The 16,044-nt window shown below is 39.2% G+C and overlaps 1 protein-coding gene across 4 annotated transcripts in view; it reads left to right on the top strand.

Annotated features, from left to right (window-relative positions):
- Window positions 1–16,044, top strand: part of LOC113411241 (SAM and SH3 domain-containing protein 1) — a 583,123-nt gene that overhangs the window by 465,109 nt on the left and 101,970 nt on the right. For all 4 annotated transcript variants that reach the window (XM_087970319.1, XM_087970299.1, XM_026666233.2 and 1 more), the window contains exon 2: window positions 4,265–4,393. In XM_087970319.1, coding sequence (XP_087826445.1) covers window positions 4,265–4,393 — 129 coding nt within the window. The remainder of the gene's footprint in view (window positions 1–4,264; window positions 4,394–16,044) is intronic.

Genomic DNA, 16,044 nt, shown 5'->3' with positions numbered 1-16,044 from the left:
TAAAATAATCACAGTATACCTAAAGCCATACTCAGTCTTGCTTAATATTATAGAGACAATTTTTCCATGTAGTTGAAGGCCAGGTTATTAGCAAAACCAGTGAACCTTGAAACTAGAAAAATAAAAATCACGAGGTACATTGAAGTCATAAAATGAGATATCCTGTAAACATATGAGCATCTTGCACTTTCTGTAATTGGATTTGTATTTTATGACTTTTTTGTTATTGTTATATGGAAGTTTCACCGAAGTCACATATCACAGAATGAATATGAACTAAAATTCCAGCTGTAGTGAAATGGCTGCTAGTCTACTGGCAGCTTTGTGCATGGTCATGTCCTACAGCAAAAGTAAGTCCAGCTTTTTACCTGAGAATGCAGGCCGACCAGCCATGGAGCAGCCATTGAATCAATATAAATGATATTAAATAAACTATAAAAGAAGGAGGAATGTTTTTCCAGCATTTATACCAGGAAAGGCTTGGGTGAAGAGGTTGTCTTGCAGCGAGATAGGTGGCAAACTAATTTAAGAAAACTTAATGTTAAACTAATTAAATAAATTAATAAATAACTGCAGTGGTTCACTTAACTGTGACAAGAAAGATTGTAAAATGGAGCAAAGCTCGTTTAACCAATGTCTCACTTAGCAACTGAAATTTTGGACTTAATTGTGGCCATAAATCAAGGACTACCTGTACTTCTTTTGGGTGATCAAAGAGAGTGACAAAAGTGACAGAATTCTCCATCCTCAACCAGGATTCCTGCTTGTGTCTACTGTGTGCACTCTGGAGCAGAAAATCTTTTAAGGGGCAAGAGATTGGGGAGAGAGGTGGGAAAGGTTTATATTCTGAACGTTCGATTACTTCTGAAAAATGATGGGAAGTTGGAGGGTTACTGGAATCATTGCCAAGTCAACTTGATTTCTCAGGAAAAAAAAAACAAGTGAAATGCGATTACTAAAAAAAAAAAGGCAGATGTTTTAAATAGGAAATTCCATCCTTTGACCATCTGGCAATCTCCCATGCCAGATGAAAACTGCTTGAATTTTTAGCCAGCCAGCAATGTTGGCTGAAAAACCTGGTAGCAGTAATCCCAGCATGACCGGTAAGTGCCAAATTGGAGAAAAAGTAGACCATTATATGCCTTTAAGTATATCAGTTATATTGGACTTTATGTTTCTGTTAGGACCTTGATCAAGCAAAAGTGTTTCCGATGATGGACTAATCTCTGCAGCTCTTCAGTAACATGAAGCTTGTGGGATAATTTTGCTGAAGCAAACAACTCTGTCCTTTGTCCTAGCCATGGCACCCAAATAAAAGATGGTACATGTGCATTACTGCATAGTTCTTCATGGCTGCCTCTTCTAATTACATTGAAGTCCTGTAGATAAACTGTTGATGCTTGCAATGGCCTTCCACACGGTGTCTCAATTAGCAATAGAAATGCCTGTCTTTCTATGTTTATCTAATAATAACTAGAGCTAAATATGTGAAATATTTCGTATAGTCCATAACCTGTCTGTATTTTCCGGGTACTCTTTTGAAGGATAAGATTTTTCAATCTACATTTTTATTTTCTTTACCTGTTGAAATTTAGGAAGTTAGTGTTTTTATTGCCTTAGTCCAAGCAACAATTGAACTACTGGGGAAATGCTTATAATTAAATTACCTACAATGTTATTCATTAGATTGTTGTTAAATTTAGAACAACTGAATTCTGATTGCAAAGTCAGGTCATGACCATTCAGAAGTTGTGAAGTTAATTCTAGAGACATCTATTAGAAAAGGAAACATCCAGTTCTATAAGCCATTGAGTATCTTTTTGATTGTGGCAAGATAGAAATATGTTTAATAAAATAAAAGTTCCCTACAATGGTAGAGTGACTATTTCTAGGTAGGCTTCTGGGTGGAAATTGAGAATTCTGTTAGCAATTAGAAAAGTAAAAAATTATCCAATAGTGTGCAGGCTTAAGTTACAGAAATTTAAATTTAAATTTTTAAAAAAAACTTCCAGAAAGTAAGAGCCATTGGGCAATAAAATTAATTAGCAAGGAATGTTGCAAACTCCTCTTTACTAAATGCTTTCAAACAAAAGTCAGACAGATATTTGTCAGAAATAGTCTAATTTGGATTTCTACTCTGCATATATGATTGGACTTGGTGAGCTTATTATAGTCCTTTCTGTCCCCAATTCTGAATTCTGGAAAGTTTTTTTAGAATCAGATGAACTATTGTTAAGTTTTATCCCTAAGGGTTTTTTTAATTATTTTATTGGGTGCACTTGTGGGGGATATCAACAGAGATATTTATATCCATGGAAGGTTACTATTTTTCTCTTGTTTATTTTAGTTCAATCTTCCACAGCCAGGTGTCTTCCAACTCTGTTGAAAGAATTCTTGTTACGATTCTGGATGTAAATTCTGTGTCTAAAATCTCAACACATCTGAAACACACCAGTTTCCTAAAAGCTGCTTTATTTCAACAAAACAATAACAAGAACTATAAGTGTTACTTCAGGCTGATTGTTACCAAAACATATAACGGAGGCAGATTTATCTTCACAAAACAGGAAAGTTAATCTTTGGATTAACTTATTTCAGTGAACACTTCAAGGAGGAAATCTAACAATATAAATGACCTGTTAGATCTTCTATAAAAAAGCTTTCTTATTTCATAAAGCCTACCCTCTAATTGTACTTTCTTTGCCCATACCTTTCTCCCACATAAATTACCAGCTACCTTACAATATCAGTATTATTTTGGTGTATGTATTGCTTGCTGCTCTCATTCTGTTGAACTTCATTTATTCCCTGCTAGAATGACAAAACTTTTATAAAATATTATCAGATTCAAAAGCCAAGCTGACTTTGGATGCTGACATAGTAAAAAAAAAAAAAAAAAAAAGCTATGTAAATGAACTTAAAACTACAAAAATATTAAACAATATTTTGAGCTGAATACTTTTTTATAATGCTTACATCATTTATTTAATTCAAAGCATTTAATGAAGAGTTGCTCTATGTTATTATTAATATCAGTTAAAAATAATGCAGCATATTCATCATACTAATGTGCAATAAACAATAAATCTTGCACAGTAACAATTAGATTATTATAACTTGTGTTATTCATTTCATTCACATGAATCATGATGGATGTTTCTGATATTTCCACATTATCAGACTAATTCTGCAGGAATTTCATACCAATTTATCATTTAGAGCATGTGTAATTATTTCAGCAAAAATTCTGAAATAAATATATATACTTAAAAAGGGAGTATCCCAGTGCAGAAGCCAATCTCATAAGAAAATATTGGACAAGTATTGTCCTGAAATGTTATAGATAGTTTACTTTTAATAAATGTTCCATTCTCCCCCTATTAAAATGTTATTTTATTTCTTTATGATTTATTTCCTCTCTGAAGCCAGAAAAAAACATGCTGTGAAAAAGTGTGTAGGAGCTGATTACTTAATGTTAAAGTTTCTTTTATTAGACAATAACTTACTTGAATCAAATGAAATATAACCTATTCTTTCTGGAACAGGTCTTTCCCTGTGAAATAACAGTGGAATTGCAAGGCAGAGTCTGTTTGCAACCATTTCCAAATTAAGAATATGAAAATATGAATAATGATAGAAATATTCATTCATGAATCCTGTTGTCCAGTTCCTACATCAAACTACAAACTAAGTCTTATGTACACTTATAAACTACATTATTTAATATATTGCATTTTATTCCAATTTAGATTTTTCACTTGGCTGAATCACGTTAATTTAATTAGAAATAAAATTTGGTATATCAAAAACCAAAGTGTGATAGATCTGGGCTCTTTGTATACATGAGATTAACCCCAAAAGAAATTCTACTGATATTTCAAATGGACATTATTTGGAATGTTTAGAATTGTGTAACCCAAGTGAGCAAGAAAAAAAGATTACAAATTGTCAAGAGCTTCCTTGATTGTATTAAGGAGCTCCTTGAACAGTTCTGAGAGAGAAGACCAATCCGCTTTAAGGTGCTGTGTTTCTATGCTCAAAAAATGCTTTTGGAGACTAATCTAAAGCATTGCACAGCCTCATTATCTAATAATGTCTTGACAACATATCTTTTTAAAGTTAATAGGAATTTCTTGTATCCTCACTGCTTTTTGAGCACTATAGATCGATATTGAAGTGCTATCCCTGTTCTGTAATTACATTAATGTCTTGATGTCTTAATTATTGAATCCTTACACTCTGTCCCTTCTGTATCTTTCTGCAGGATGGGTCACTGGGCAATATTGATGATCTGGCTCAACAGTATGCAGATTACTATAATACCTGTTTTACTGATGTATGTGAAAGGATGGAAGAACTGCGTAAACGAAGGGTATCTCAAGACCTTGATATGGTAAGAGGATGAGGAAGACTACTCATTTGCAAACTAAACCATTTTAGGATTTCAGGAATGTCCCTGCAACAACAACCCTGTGAGGTGGATTGGGCTGAAAGAGAGTGACTGCCTCAAAGTCACCCAGCCAGTCATGGCTAAGACAAGACCGAAATTCTTGAGTTCTAGTCACCAAGTGATTCTCCATCCATTCTGTCCCAGGCCCAAATCTGTATTAGAAAAGGATTGATATAACCTGAACAATAAATTACTGGAATTAAACAGAGGAATTCACAATCTTGGACAGTCTCCTAGTTTCTTTTGGCAGCTCACACTGATATCCAGGCAGATCAAGACTTGTACCAAGCTATCCTTTGAAACAAATTGATCTACAGGGGATTGAAGGTCACTCCATTAGAAATGCTGCTATCTCAGCTTCCCCCAATATTAACATCTTCCTGTAAAGCTGTCATATAGTCCCCCATGTTCTTATATCTCAGTTAAAGATGTAAGTTAGCATCTTTTGGCTGGAGAAAAGTTCTCAATAAAGTCTAGGTCTCTCTGCAAGAATTCTACCTCAGGGATAGCTCTGGGAAGAAAGGGTCTGGCTCAGAAGATTCAAATTTAATGAAGGCTCCTTTTCTACAGTGGAGATAGGACAGGCCTCTCAAACTGGTGACCCGTGGGCTGGATACGGCCTGCATAAGCCATGCCCATCCCTGCTCTGCAAAGGCAAAAATGTCCCAATATGTCCTGCGATGCAATCGGGTTTGACATCCCTGAGATAGGACAGCCAGCCCACCAAGGTATTATCAGAAAAAATGATTGGGGACCATGTCAGTGTTTGCAATCTAAAAACATATCTCTGCTGCCCTCCAGCCTTTTCAAAAGTTTTATCTTTGAGTGTTCTTTCTGACTTGTCATTCTCGAACATAGGGAAGAATACTCTTCCCTCTTACGGGAATCATAATCAGAATTTTTTCTATTCTGGCCTCCAGAATGACCACTTCAGAATGTTCAACCTCTGATGTAGAAAAAGGATTTTTGGGATAACTCCATTCTCTAATGGACTTTGGCAGAAAAAATAATAAATTTTGAAGCTTAATTTCTAATCCATACTAAGTTAAACTCAAACTCAATGGTACAATTTAGTTCAATGGTAATTGTAAGACAGTAGAGCAAAGGAGCATTACTAATCAGAACAATAGTAGAACAAGATTTATGTGTGGACCCTTTATGCGTGTTTTCAATTGCTTTCTCAGATAAAGCGGACGGTCTAACTTAACTCTCCTGAATTGAGCATCTTATTTATTTTGTTGCTCTGAAAGAGAGCGCAGCATTGTTGTAAAACACCATCCGTGTGACAGGCCTTTAACTGTTGCTTGAATCATAGCCTCATTTCTTGTTGTTTTGCTTATACAAATTTACTTTTAGAAATGGACGCTATATAAGATGCAAGATCTGAGCAAACCTGCCTGGCCTTAGCCAATTTTTTTTTTTTTTTTTTTTTTTTACTTCCAGGGCAAATAGCACTCTTTGTCATCTCCCACACAGCTGGGAAATCGTGCCTATTTTTTTTAGGAAGATGCAAAACTAATCTGCACATGAAATCTATAGCACCATATGGTTCAGATTTCTAGTAATAAAAAAAATAAAAGGAATATGAAGGACTAAGCCAGAACCTATTATTAAAACAAGAACTTTGTATATTTGCATATTAAATTAATAATCTCTTTTTAAAATAGCCCTGAAATACTTAAAGGGCTTTTTCCTCCATAAAAACAATTCATTTACTTTCTTCAGAGGTGGAGAAAGTCCCATATTCTCTTGGTAAAGCCATAATTTATACCAAAGCCCTCATTTGTTGAGTTCAACAAATAAACAAAAGGCTGACTCTTTCTATTAAAAGAATGTAATTAAAAGCCTACTCACTGGAAGGCTGTTATGTTGTCTAAATAACTAGTTGTAGCATGCAGGGAGACTCCGTCACTATTACAAAATCACTGTAAACCTCACATTAGGCAACTCCCCTACCCCAAAGCTTAAGCTCAAAGTTTTATTGATTTTAGTGCAGCAAGCCCCAACTTGGGTGACCCCAAATATGCCAGGCAGAACTGGTAGACTGGTGGTCAGTTTTGAGGGTTGTAATCAAAACTTTTGAAGAATTCTAGTGTGGGATAAATTGATCTAATTCAGAGATGAAAGACCTCTTTCTGTATCCAAATGGAAGATGCAGCAGTTCTGTCTTATCTTCCCAACCTGCCATGCAATGGCCACTTCAGATAATACCTCTTACTGATGATGTTATTTGCCTCCCAGGCATGTAAGGCATGCCCTAGCAATTTCTTTGGTGTTAATGTAGCCTATTTTATGGATAGAGAACTCCCTTCAATTTAGCCAGATGGGTTTAATTTGCCTCACATCATTGTTCAGCTGAACAGGTGGAAAAAGCCCTGTGAGTTGAATTAGTAGACATCAAAGGTGGAAAGCAATTAGATATTTGGACCTTAACAAATGCAAGCCAGAATGATTGAGAGCACGGGGAAAGAGTGATTAGAAGAAAAAGATAGCAGGTGCTAGTACACCCACAGTATATTATGTGTCAAGTATTTCAAGTGGACATTCAGCCAGGCTATCTGTGCTCAAAGCAAAATCTGCATAACTCAAAAGAAACATCCTCACTCTTATTTTTATCAGTGTTCCTGAACTTTGTTATCTATGTTTGCTCTACGTAGTCTTGCAGTGTGAGGTAGGCAAAACTTTAGCCCCAGTGAAGAGACTTTCCATCATTCCATCTCTTCCAGAGCAATGCCTCTGATCCCAGTGGCAGCGTTCCAGCAAACCTCCATTCCAATCAATAACTCCGAGACAAGCATATCTCAAAGGCACCTTTATTTGGATAGTAAACTGGCACATCTATGGAATCCCGAATCTGAAAGTTTTCAGGCTTCCTTCAATATTCAAACTACAAATCTAACCCCCCCTTGGCCGTCATCACATCACATGGCCCAATCACGATCCGTCCTAAAGTCAGATTATTATTTCATTCTGCGCCATACTCAATGACCTTGATTAACCAAAGAATTTTATTTTGTCTACTTAGAGCTACTCAATGGAAACCCCCCTTCTCCCACTTTCTCAGGCTTGTGGCAGCATCGACTCTCAAAATGACTTCCAAAACTGACACCCAGTCTTCTCCTTTATTCTATATCACTGGTGGTATTCAGCCGGTTCACACAGGTTCAGGCAAACCGGTAGCAAGGATTTGGCGTGGGTCGCCGAACCAGTAGTAACTGCTAGCTGGCCACACCTCCAGCCTGCTTGCCACTCACTTGCCCCAATGCCCGATGCTCACTCACCCCGTCCACCCGATGCTCGCCCGCCCAGTCACTCCTTAAGGTTTTTTTTTTTAACTTCCCAACAATCAGCTGTTTCTACGAACAGCTGTGCCGGGATTCCCCTCGCTTCTTACTACTTCACCCAGGAGGCTCCCTGAGGCCCACAAAGGCAAAGAATGGAGGGAGGGGACGCAACCCCCCCTCCCATTTTTTGCCTTAGGCCCCAGGGAAGGTTCCTGGGAGCAAAAACGCCCCCCAAAAGGCTTCTCCAAAGCCAGGAAGGCCCCAAAATGGAGTGTGGAGGGGTGCTGCGTGCCCCTCCTATGGTCCTTTTTTTTTTCTTCCTGAGCCCCGGGGGAGCCTCCTGGGAGCAAAAACGCCCTCATTAGAGGCTCCCCTGAGGCCAGGAAGGCCCAAAAACCAGGATGTGGGTGTGGGGGGGTGCTGCAAAAAAAATGCGCACCCACCCAATCACATGGCCATGCCCGCTTAGCCACGCTCACAGAACCAATAGTAAAAACAATTGAATCCCACCACTGTTCTGTATGTATGGATTTAATACATTTGCATGCGGTCAATTATATTCATTTAATATAACCCATTTGTTACCTGGACTATTAGATGAACATTGCACAAGAGACATGGAAGCTGGTATAATTCTCCAGTCTGGTCACTGGAATTTATATTTGTGGGTTTTACACCTATACAGCATCTTGTTCATAATATCCTAAAGAAAGTTCTTTGGCACTAACTTTGTCTTTCTTCCCCACATGTATTATCTAAACATAAGGCAACTTCCATTTGCCACTTCTCTTCTGAAGGCTGCAGAAGTAGCATTCTTAGGCTTCTTTTGGACATGATCTTATCATGACAACTCAGACTTTCTTTGCTTCAGAGACTCATGTGTTGGATGTGATCATTGAACTGAATGGCCCCAAGAGCCATATTTGAAAAACAACAGTGTTGCATAAATTTCCTTCTACCATCAGACAGCAGCCTCTGTGTTTGATTTGTTTGGACAAAGAAGGTGGTACAACTCTGCCCCAGTGCCAATGTTTACTAAGCAAGGCTGTTGTAGTAGATCCACCCATTTTAGCACTTCTGTAAAAGCAATTTCTCAGCTGTCTTGCAGCTAAATGAGTAAAAAGTTATTTTATAATACTCTATTTGTTCTGGGTTCCAGTCATACAGAGCCAAGGTACTCATCCATATCAAAACTTACTTGTACAAGGAGTCAAACTAACATTAATCAAGCTAATTGATCAGTGTCAAATTTGAAACATATATTATCCTTTTAAGTTTTGTACAACTGACAGTAACAAGCATTTTTCCTAGTTGCTTTCCTCATCCAATACCTGGCAAGGCTTTCAGAAATTAGACCATCTGAGCACAGCAACTTAAACCTCTTCTGAGAATGAGGGTGGGTGTATCAACGTGGCATCATGGTTAAGATGTGGAGTGCTACTAAAGAGACAGTTCTAGTCTAATCTCAACCATTGAGAACTTTTGGGCCAATTGTTTTCTCTCAGCTCAAACTATCTTGTGTTGTTGCTGTTGTGGGAAATAAATGGAGAAAAGTTGGGGTATGAATCCAGTAAACAAAGTAAGTAAGCGATACGTTGCTGCTGCTGTTGCTTCTTTGTTATCTTCATGAAATGGGGTTGACTTCTGTGAGGCTGACTAGCATAACTGCCTGCAGAGTCTGCAAAGTCAGATGGATATGCTATATGTTGTTAGCCTGGGTCTTCAGTGAGGTAATTATTTTATCCTTGGGCACTGAGGGTTGTATGCTGAGATTGCATGTTACGATTTTGTGCTTTTTAAATCCTTACTCGCTGCCAGAGTGTGAAATGGCCAGCCATATAAACCAAATAAATCAAGAAAGCAAGTTTGGCATCATGGAGGGTTCTGCTTTATTTTTGTGTCATTTTCTAATGTTGCTAAAAATTAAGTACCGTATATACTCGAGTATAAGTCGATCGAATATAAGCCGAGGCACCTAATTTTACCACAAAAAAACTGGGAAAACTTATTGACTCGAGTATAAGCCGAGGGTGGGAAATGCAGCAGCTACTGGTAAATTTCAAAAATAAAAATAGATACCAATAAAACTTTCACTAGGACAGTTGAGAATAAGTTTGATGGTCACAATTTCCTCTTTGAAAGAGACCAGTAAATAGGGAACAAGACGATGAAGAAAAAGAAGTGTGTTTTTTCACACACTTCACACTGCAGTGAACAAAAATGGCATCGTAGGAACAGGCTTATTCTCAGTCCAAAGGTTTTTTTGTGATTTCTTCCCTGATTTAAGGGAAATTTGGGAAACGATATCACTATCATGAAAGGTTTAATTGATTCACTAACCCAAAGAAGATGATGATGACAGTGGGAGGCAGGAGTCACTCTCTCCTTTGCAAGAAGGGGCAAGAGCCGTTCTTATGATCTCTCTCTCTCTCCCTCCTCGTAATATAGTCAAGCCCTTTCCAGCGCGCGATCTGCCGCCTCAGCTTTGCACCTGCAAATGCAAAATCCCGGGTTTTTGCATTTGCAAGGTGCAAAGCGGCGGGGGCGGATCGCGCGTGCTGGAAAGGGCTTGACTGTATTACGGGAGAGAGAGAGATCATAAGAACGGCTCTTGCTTTTTTCGTGCAAGGGAGAGTGACCCCTGCCTCCCACTGTCATCAACATCTTCTTCTTTTGGGTTAGTGAATCAATTAATTTGGGAAATGATCTCACTATCATGAAAGTCAGTGTTCTCTGCCCGTGGGGCATTTGGAAGAAAATGCCCGCGGCATATCCACGTGTGTAAGGGGAATCAGAAATCCCCGCATTCAACGCCTAGCACGCAGCTGTGAGCAAATACTGGGAAAATCTGATTGATCAGAAGGAAGGAGGCAAAAGAGGGAGGGCTGGTGGTGGACGGAGGTCCCACTGGTATTTGTGAAACACTTGGTCGGCAGCGCTTAAAGTCAACATCCTGGCTCCCACCCACCTACCCACCCACCCAAAGCCACGAAGTCCCCCAATTGCGCAGCCCAGAATCGCTCCACTCAGCTTCGTTTCCTCAGCCCCAACTTCTTTCAGTCTGCTCGGGAGGAGGGGAGGAGGTGGTGGCGGCGGCTCGCGTTGTTTTCTGAGCTCTCAGGCTCTAGGCTCAGAAAACAACGCGAGCTGAGGTCGCCGGCTCGCTCAGCTTCGTTTCCTCAGCCCCAGCTGCTTTCAGTCCGCTCGGGAGGAGGAGGAGGAACTGAAGCTGAGCGGAGCCGGGTGACCTCGGCTCATGTTGTTTTCTGAGCCTAGAGCCTAGAGCTCAGAAAACAACGCGAGCCGCCGCCACCACCTCCTCCCCTCCCCGAGCGGACTGGAAAGCAGCTGGGGCTGAGGAAACGAAGCTGAGCGGAGCTGAAGCGACTCTCGGCTCGCGTTGTTTTCTGAGCCCGCGAGCCTAGAGCCAGGGCGCTTTTATTGCACGGCGGAGCTTCTTGTCTCGGGAAACACCGGGCGCCCTTGCTGCCCCTGAGGGGAGGGCGATTCTGGGCTGCGCGATTGGGGACTTCGTGGCTTTGGGTGGGTGGGTGGGAGCGAGGACGGACGGAGTCTGTGAAGTGGGGCTTGCCTGCCCTTGCTGGCTGCCTCTGCTTCCTTAGGGGTGGCTCATCTGGACCAAGGGTGAGTCTCCCCTCAGTTTCCCCTGAAGGATCTTCCGTCGCTTTTGCCTTCTCCCTACCTCTTCCCTCTGTTAAAAATCCCCACACACACACACACACACTTATTTTCCGGCGGATAGATTTCGTGTCTGAGCATTCTCACATGGCGGTGGGTCTTCCCCCCTAAAAACAGTTAAAAAAGAAAAACAATATATCCTCATGCAAGAACTTTTCTACTTCGATTACCCCCATGCTTAAAAGTTGCAAAGGAAACACGGAAGCAGGGAAGCGGCTGCCCAGCTCCGGAGCTCCACACCATTTTTTTTCAGAGGGATCTGACTCGAGTATAAGCCGAGGGGGTTTTTCAGCACAAAAATGGGCTGAAAAACTCGGCTTATACTGAGTATATATGGTAATGTTAGCAGCAATTCAACACTATCTCTGTCAAAGCAAGAGGCATATGAGGGATGAGTAGCAGGCAACAGTTTGAAGGGTTAACCATGATGGTTTACAGCAGTGATCCCCAACCTTTTTGGCGCCGCGCCCGGTACCGGCATCAGCTGGGCGCCGCGGCCCGGTACCGGCATCAGCTGGCGCGCCATCTTTTTCATGAAAAAGTGCTTCCGGTGAGCTTTTCGGGTGAAAGCTCACCGGAAGCACGCTTTCATCAAAAAGGTGGCGGGCGCCAGCGCTTCCGGTGAGCTTTTCTGGGTAGAAATGGCTTTCTACCTGGAAAAGCTCACCGAGGCAGCCGCCATCTTTTGATGAAAACGTGCTTCCGTGAGTTTTCTGCCCGAAAAGCTCACCGGAAGCACTTTTTCATGAAAAAGATGGCGGCGCTCAGCAAGCCGCCCAGTAGGAGTTGTTCCGCTGACTGGTACCGGTCCGCGGACCGGTGGTTGGGGACCCCTGGTTTACAGTTTTCCTCCTTACCTGGAGTAACTTTGCCCCTTCCCATTCTCCCCATTGGATGATGAAGAGATATGTATGGAATGTCCTTGAAACCCACTGAGGCTACTCTTTAAATGGCTGATGAACTGAAACATTTCAGAATGGTGTACTTAAAACAATGCTTGTCAAAGTACTTGTAAGCATTAAGAGTGCAGGGAGAGGCCAGGAGTTGAAATAGAATGTCAGTACAGGGAGGAAGAAGAAGATAAAAAATTACACCACTTCCTCTTTTTCCTGTCTGTAACTCATCTGCATAGGAAGCTGTGCATGGGCAGGTTCATTTCTCAGAGTGAAGGTTTGTTATGTAGAGTTGCAGTCCTTTGAATACTGACCAACCCAACTATTAAATATACGCCAGCCACAGAGAAGTCATAGAGATAAGATAGTCCCTCAAATAACACAATATTATTTATGCTTGTTGAATTGATCTTAAATTGTACCCCAAAAGCAGACTGGCAACCAGGATTGCAGAGAAGAGATGTCACATGGATATGTTGAGATATGCACCTCAGTGCCTGTTTTGCTGCATTCTGGACTAGTGGAAGCTTCCAAGGGCATCCCCATGTAGAGTGTGTTGTAGTAGTTGAACCTTGAGGTGACTAGGGCATAAATAACTGTCTGAATCAGTCCAGGAAAGGGTGCAGCTGGCATATCATTCTCAGCAAAAGCCCCCTTGACCATAGTTGAAAACTATTCTTTAAGTGGTAACGGTGACTCTGGGATTGCAGAGTAAGGATGGAAAATCCCCAGATACATGGTGCCCTTATATCCACAATCATCCAGTTTTGATAGGATTGAGTCAGAGTTTGGTCTCATGTATATCTTTTCCATGATCTGGAAAGAGATCTTCTTGTAATCTGAACGATCATTTGTCTCATGGCTGAAACCCATCAAATATCTTTTTGTGGTTGGGAAATTTACTGCTTCATTCTAAAGTCTCCCAGTCAATGGTCTTTCATTTAGGGTTGCAACATTATTCATTCATTCACTCATTCAAAAACATATTTTATTAATGTTAATATATTTTGATTTTCAATTACAGTTGTATTAGCTGACATCTTACTTTTTAACACACGTATATTTTCTTATAATCATAAAAATGCAAGATTATTGAATTTTCAAATTCAGTCCTCTGAATTCAAATACATTTCAGTTTTTATTTCAGCCAGAAGACTACAGCTAGATGCCTATTAAATAATAAGACAATAATAACATTAACATGTTGGAATTCCTAACATGTAGGGATTCCTACACTACTTATAATCTTTATTAAGAGTAGTTGTACTGACGAATACATATAAATTATGAGTGCGATACTTAATATACTGCATTGCTGACAGATGTTAAAGTGCACATATTTAAATTAAATGGTTATATGTGTACAACACCTTGTTAAATATGTCTGTTTTCTTTCTGCCATTTGCAATTTCATCTGTACAGTTTGAGGGCAAAAATGATTTGTACTTCTACCATTGGAGAATAAAACAGCTGCGACAGACTGAGCTGTGTTTCCTTGTCTTAGTCATTACTGTTTATAGATGAATACCTTTTAATATTTTATTGCAGCAACAGATAGCATAATTAGGAACTCAAAATAGTGCAGATTGCAGAATTGATTCAGTGCAGCAATGTAGGAGATCTGATTACGTTACCTGTAGCCCCAAGACCTACAATTTGCTAACTAGCAATTAATCATTTAAGGCAGACCATAAGAATTGGCACAGGAAGATAGCGTCAGAGATATGGCATGATTCTATTTTATCAGCAAGGATAGAGCTCTTGTGGTTTGTCCTTAGATTATAAAGACTTTAAATGTGTGCAAGCTCCAAGAAAATAATTTAGCTTTAAGTAAATTGGAACAGAAATGTAAATGAAGGAAGAACACTTTGTATGTTTCAGAGCATATCATTGCTATATTTTCATGCAATGTCCAGAAGTTTCTGGTCTACAAATCTCACAGGCCATTGGTATTCAAGCCAGATCCTTTTTTTCTCTCTTAAGATTGATATAAATGAATTCAGTAGCTCTTGCCCTGCCTTTTTTAATTCTGAATTTTAATTATTTTATTCTTGTTTTAAATGATTTTATGATAATATTTATATATAGCTTTCATGTTTTATGTCTATTTGTATACTCCCCAGTTACTCTATGAGGGACATGAGCAGTCTGTAAATAGCATAATATAAAAATAAATGAATGAATTAAAATACACTTATCTATATTTTTAATTCATTACCGCTACAGTCCTACACATACTTGCTCCAACTAAGTTTCATTCAAACCATTTTTAGTTCAGGTAGGGGGTCATTTTTCAATGTTAATTTGTCTGTTAACTGCATGAAGGCTAGCAAAAGGTTTGTATTTTATTGTCCGAAGATCAGCTTAAATACATAAAAGTGTTGTACCAACCTAGATATACCAACCTAGATTTACATGTAGATCTACATTTCTTATTATTTGTTCTCCATCTCTTTCTACATGTTAGTCATATGAGTACATTTTTCTTAGTCTTATCGCTGTTCACACAGCAAAAATAGCAAGGTCAAGGGCCTATGGAGAATTTACATCTGAGGTGTGCCCCCTCCCCCCCCCCCTTGGCTCTGGTCTTGGGAAGCATTTTCAGCTTCTCCAATTTAGTTGATATCCAGAGGTATTTACCAATAAAGCAGAATATTTGTAGCTGAAGATTGAAATGAATGATCCTTGGTGCTCTCTGAGCTTGCTTATTTTCTTGCAGATGTTTCATTACCCAAACTGATGGTGTTACCTAGTTTGGGTAATTAAATGTCTGCAAGGAAAAAAAAATCAAACTCAGAAAGCACCAGGGATCCATCAGAAGCCTTTACATTTGAAACCATTCATTCATTTAGTTTCAGGTTGTCCTGAAATGCTGCCAAGTCTATCTACAGTTGATAACTGAAGTTGTTGTGATAAGAATTAAATTGTTGTTTGCAAAAATGGCTTAGCTTATTCATAGCTTTGTTTATGTGATTTTTATCTACTCTTACAGGCTTTCTCATATTTGCTTAATATAGTGTTACATCTTATAGGAAATTGCAATATTCAGATTTATTCTAAATTTCTAAACAGTCTACATAAATTCCAATTTTAACATTATGCCTAGCCACAAATGCTTAGGATGTGATATAACAGCATTGATCTAAATTTGTGAGGCTGTTTCTTTTGAAGGTAGAATCATACCAGCATTGTTCTATGTGTATGACACCATTCTTTTAAAAATACGTTCAATCTTGTATATCAATGAATGATATCTGCAGTAGTGCTCTTTTATGTCTGCTGCTCCATCAATTCAACAGGCCTCATTTCTGAATAGATAAGATTGCTCTTTCAATATATTGAGCCTCAGATTGTCTTCTCCAGATCAAAGGTTTGGGCTTCTTTTCCAGTGTAGTTTTACATAGATGTTACCAAATGACACTTCAGCATTTTCTGTATCTTAAATCTTGGGAATTCTGCAGCCAATTTATTAGTTAGCTTACTTAACTTACATTGCAATAAATGTCTTCTTCCAGATGAACTGTATTTAACATTCAAGTCACCCTCTCTCCTGGTCTTCCTTTTTTGAGGTGTTCTTTAAGGGAGAAAGGAAATGAACCAAAATTATAATTTTTTTTTTAATTCTAGAAGTCAAAATGCCATCTACAGCACAACTTTAACATGGAGAGGACTTGTTTTCAGTTGTAGCTGCATATAATTACAGAGATACTTCTAAATT

Source organism: Notechis scutatus, chromosome 1, assembly GCF_049901735.1.
Source record: "Notechis scutatus isolate UNSWTSFEM ecotype Mainland chromosome 1, rNotScu1.2, whole genome shotgun sequence".
Lineage (NCBI taxonomy): Eukaryota > Metazoa > Chordata > Lepidosauria > Squamata > Elapidae > Notechis > Notechis scutatus.
This window is presented reverse-complemented; position numbering and strand designations above follow the sequence as displayed.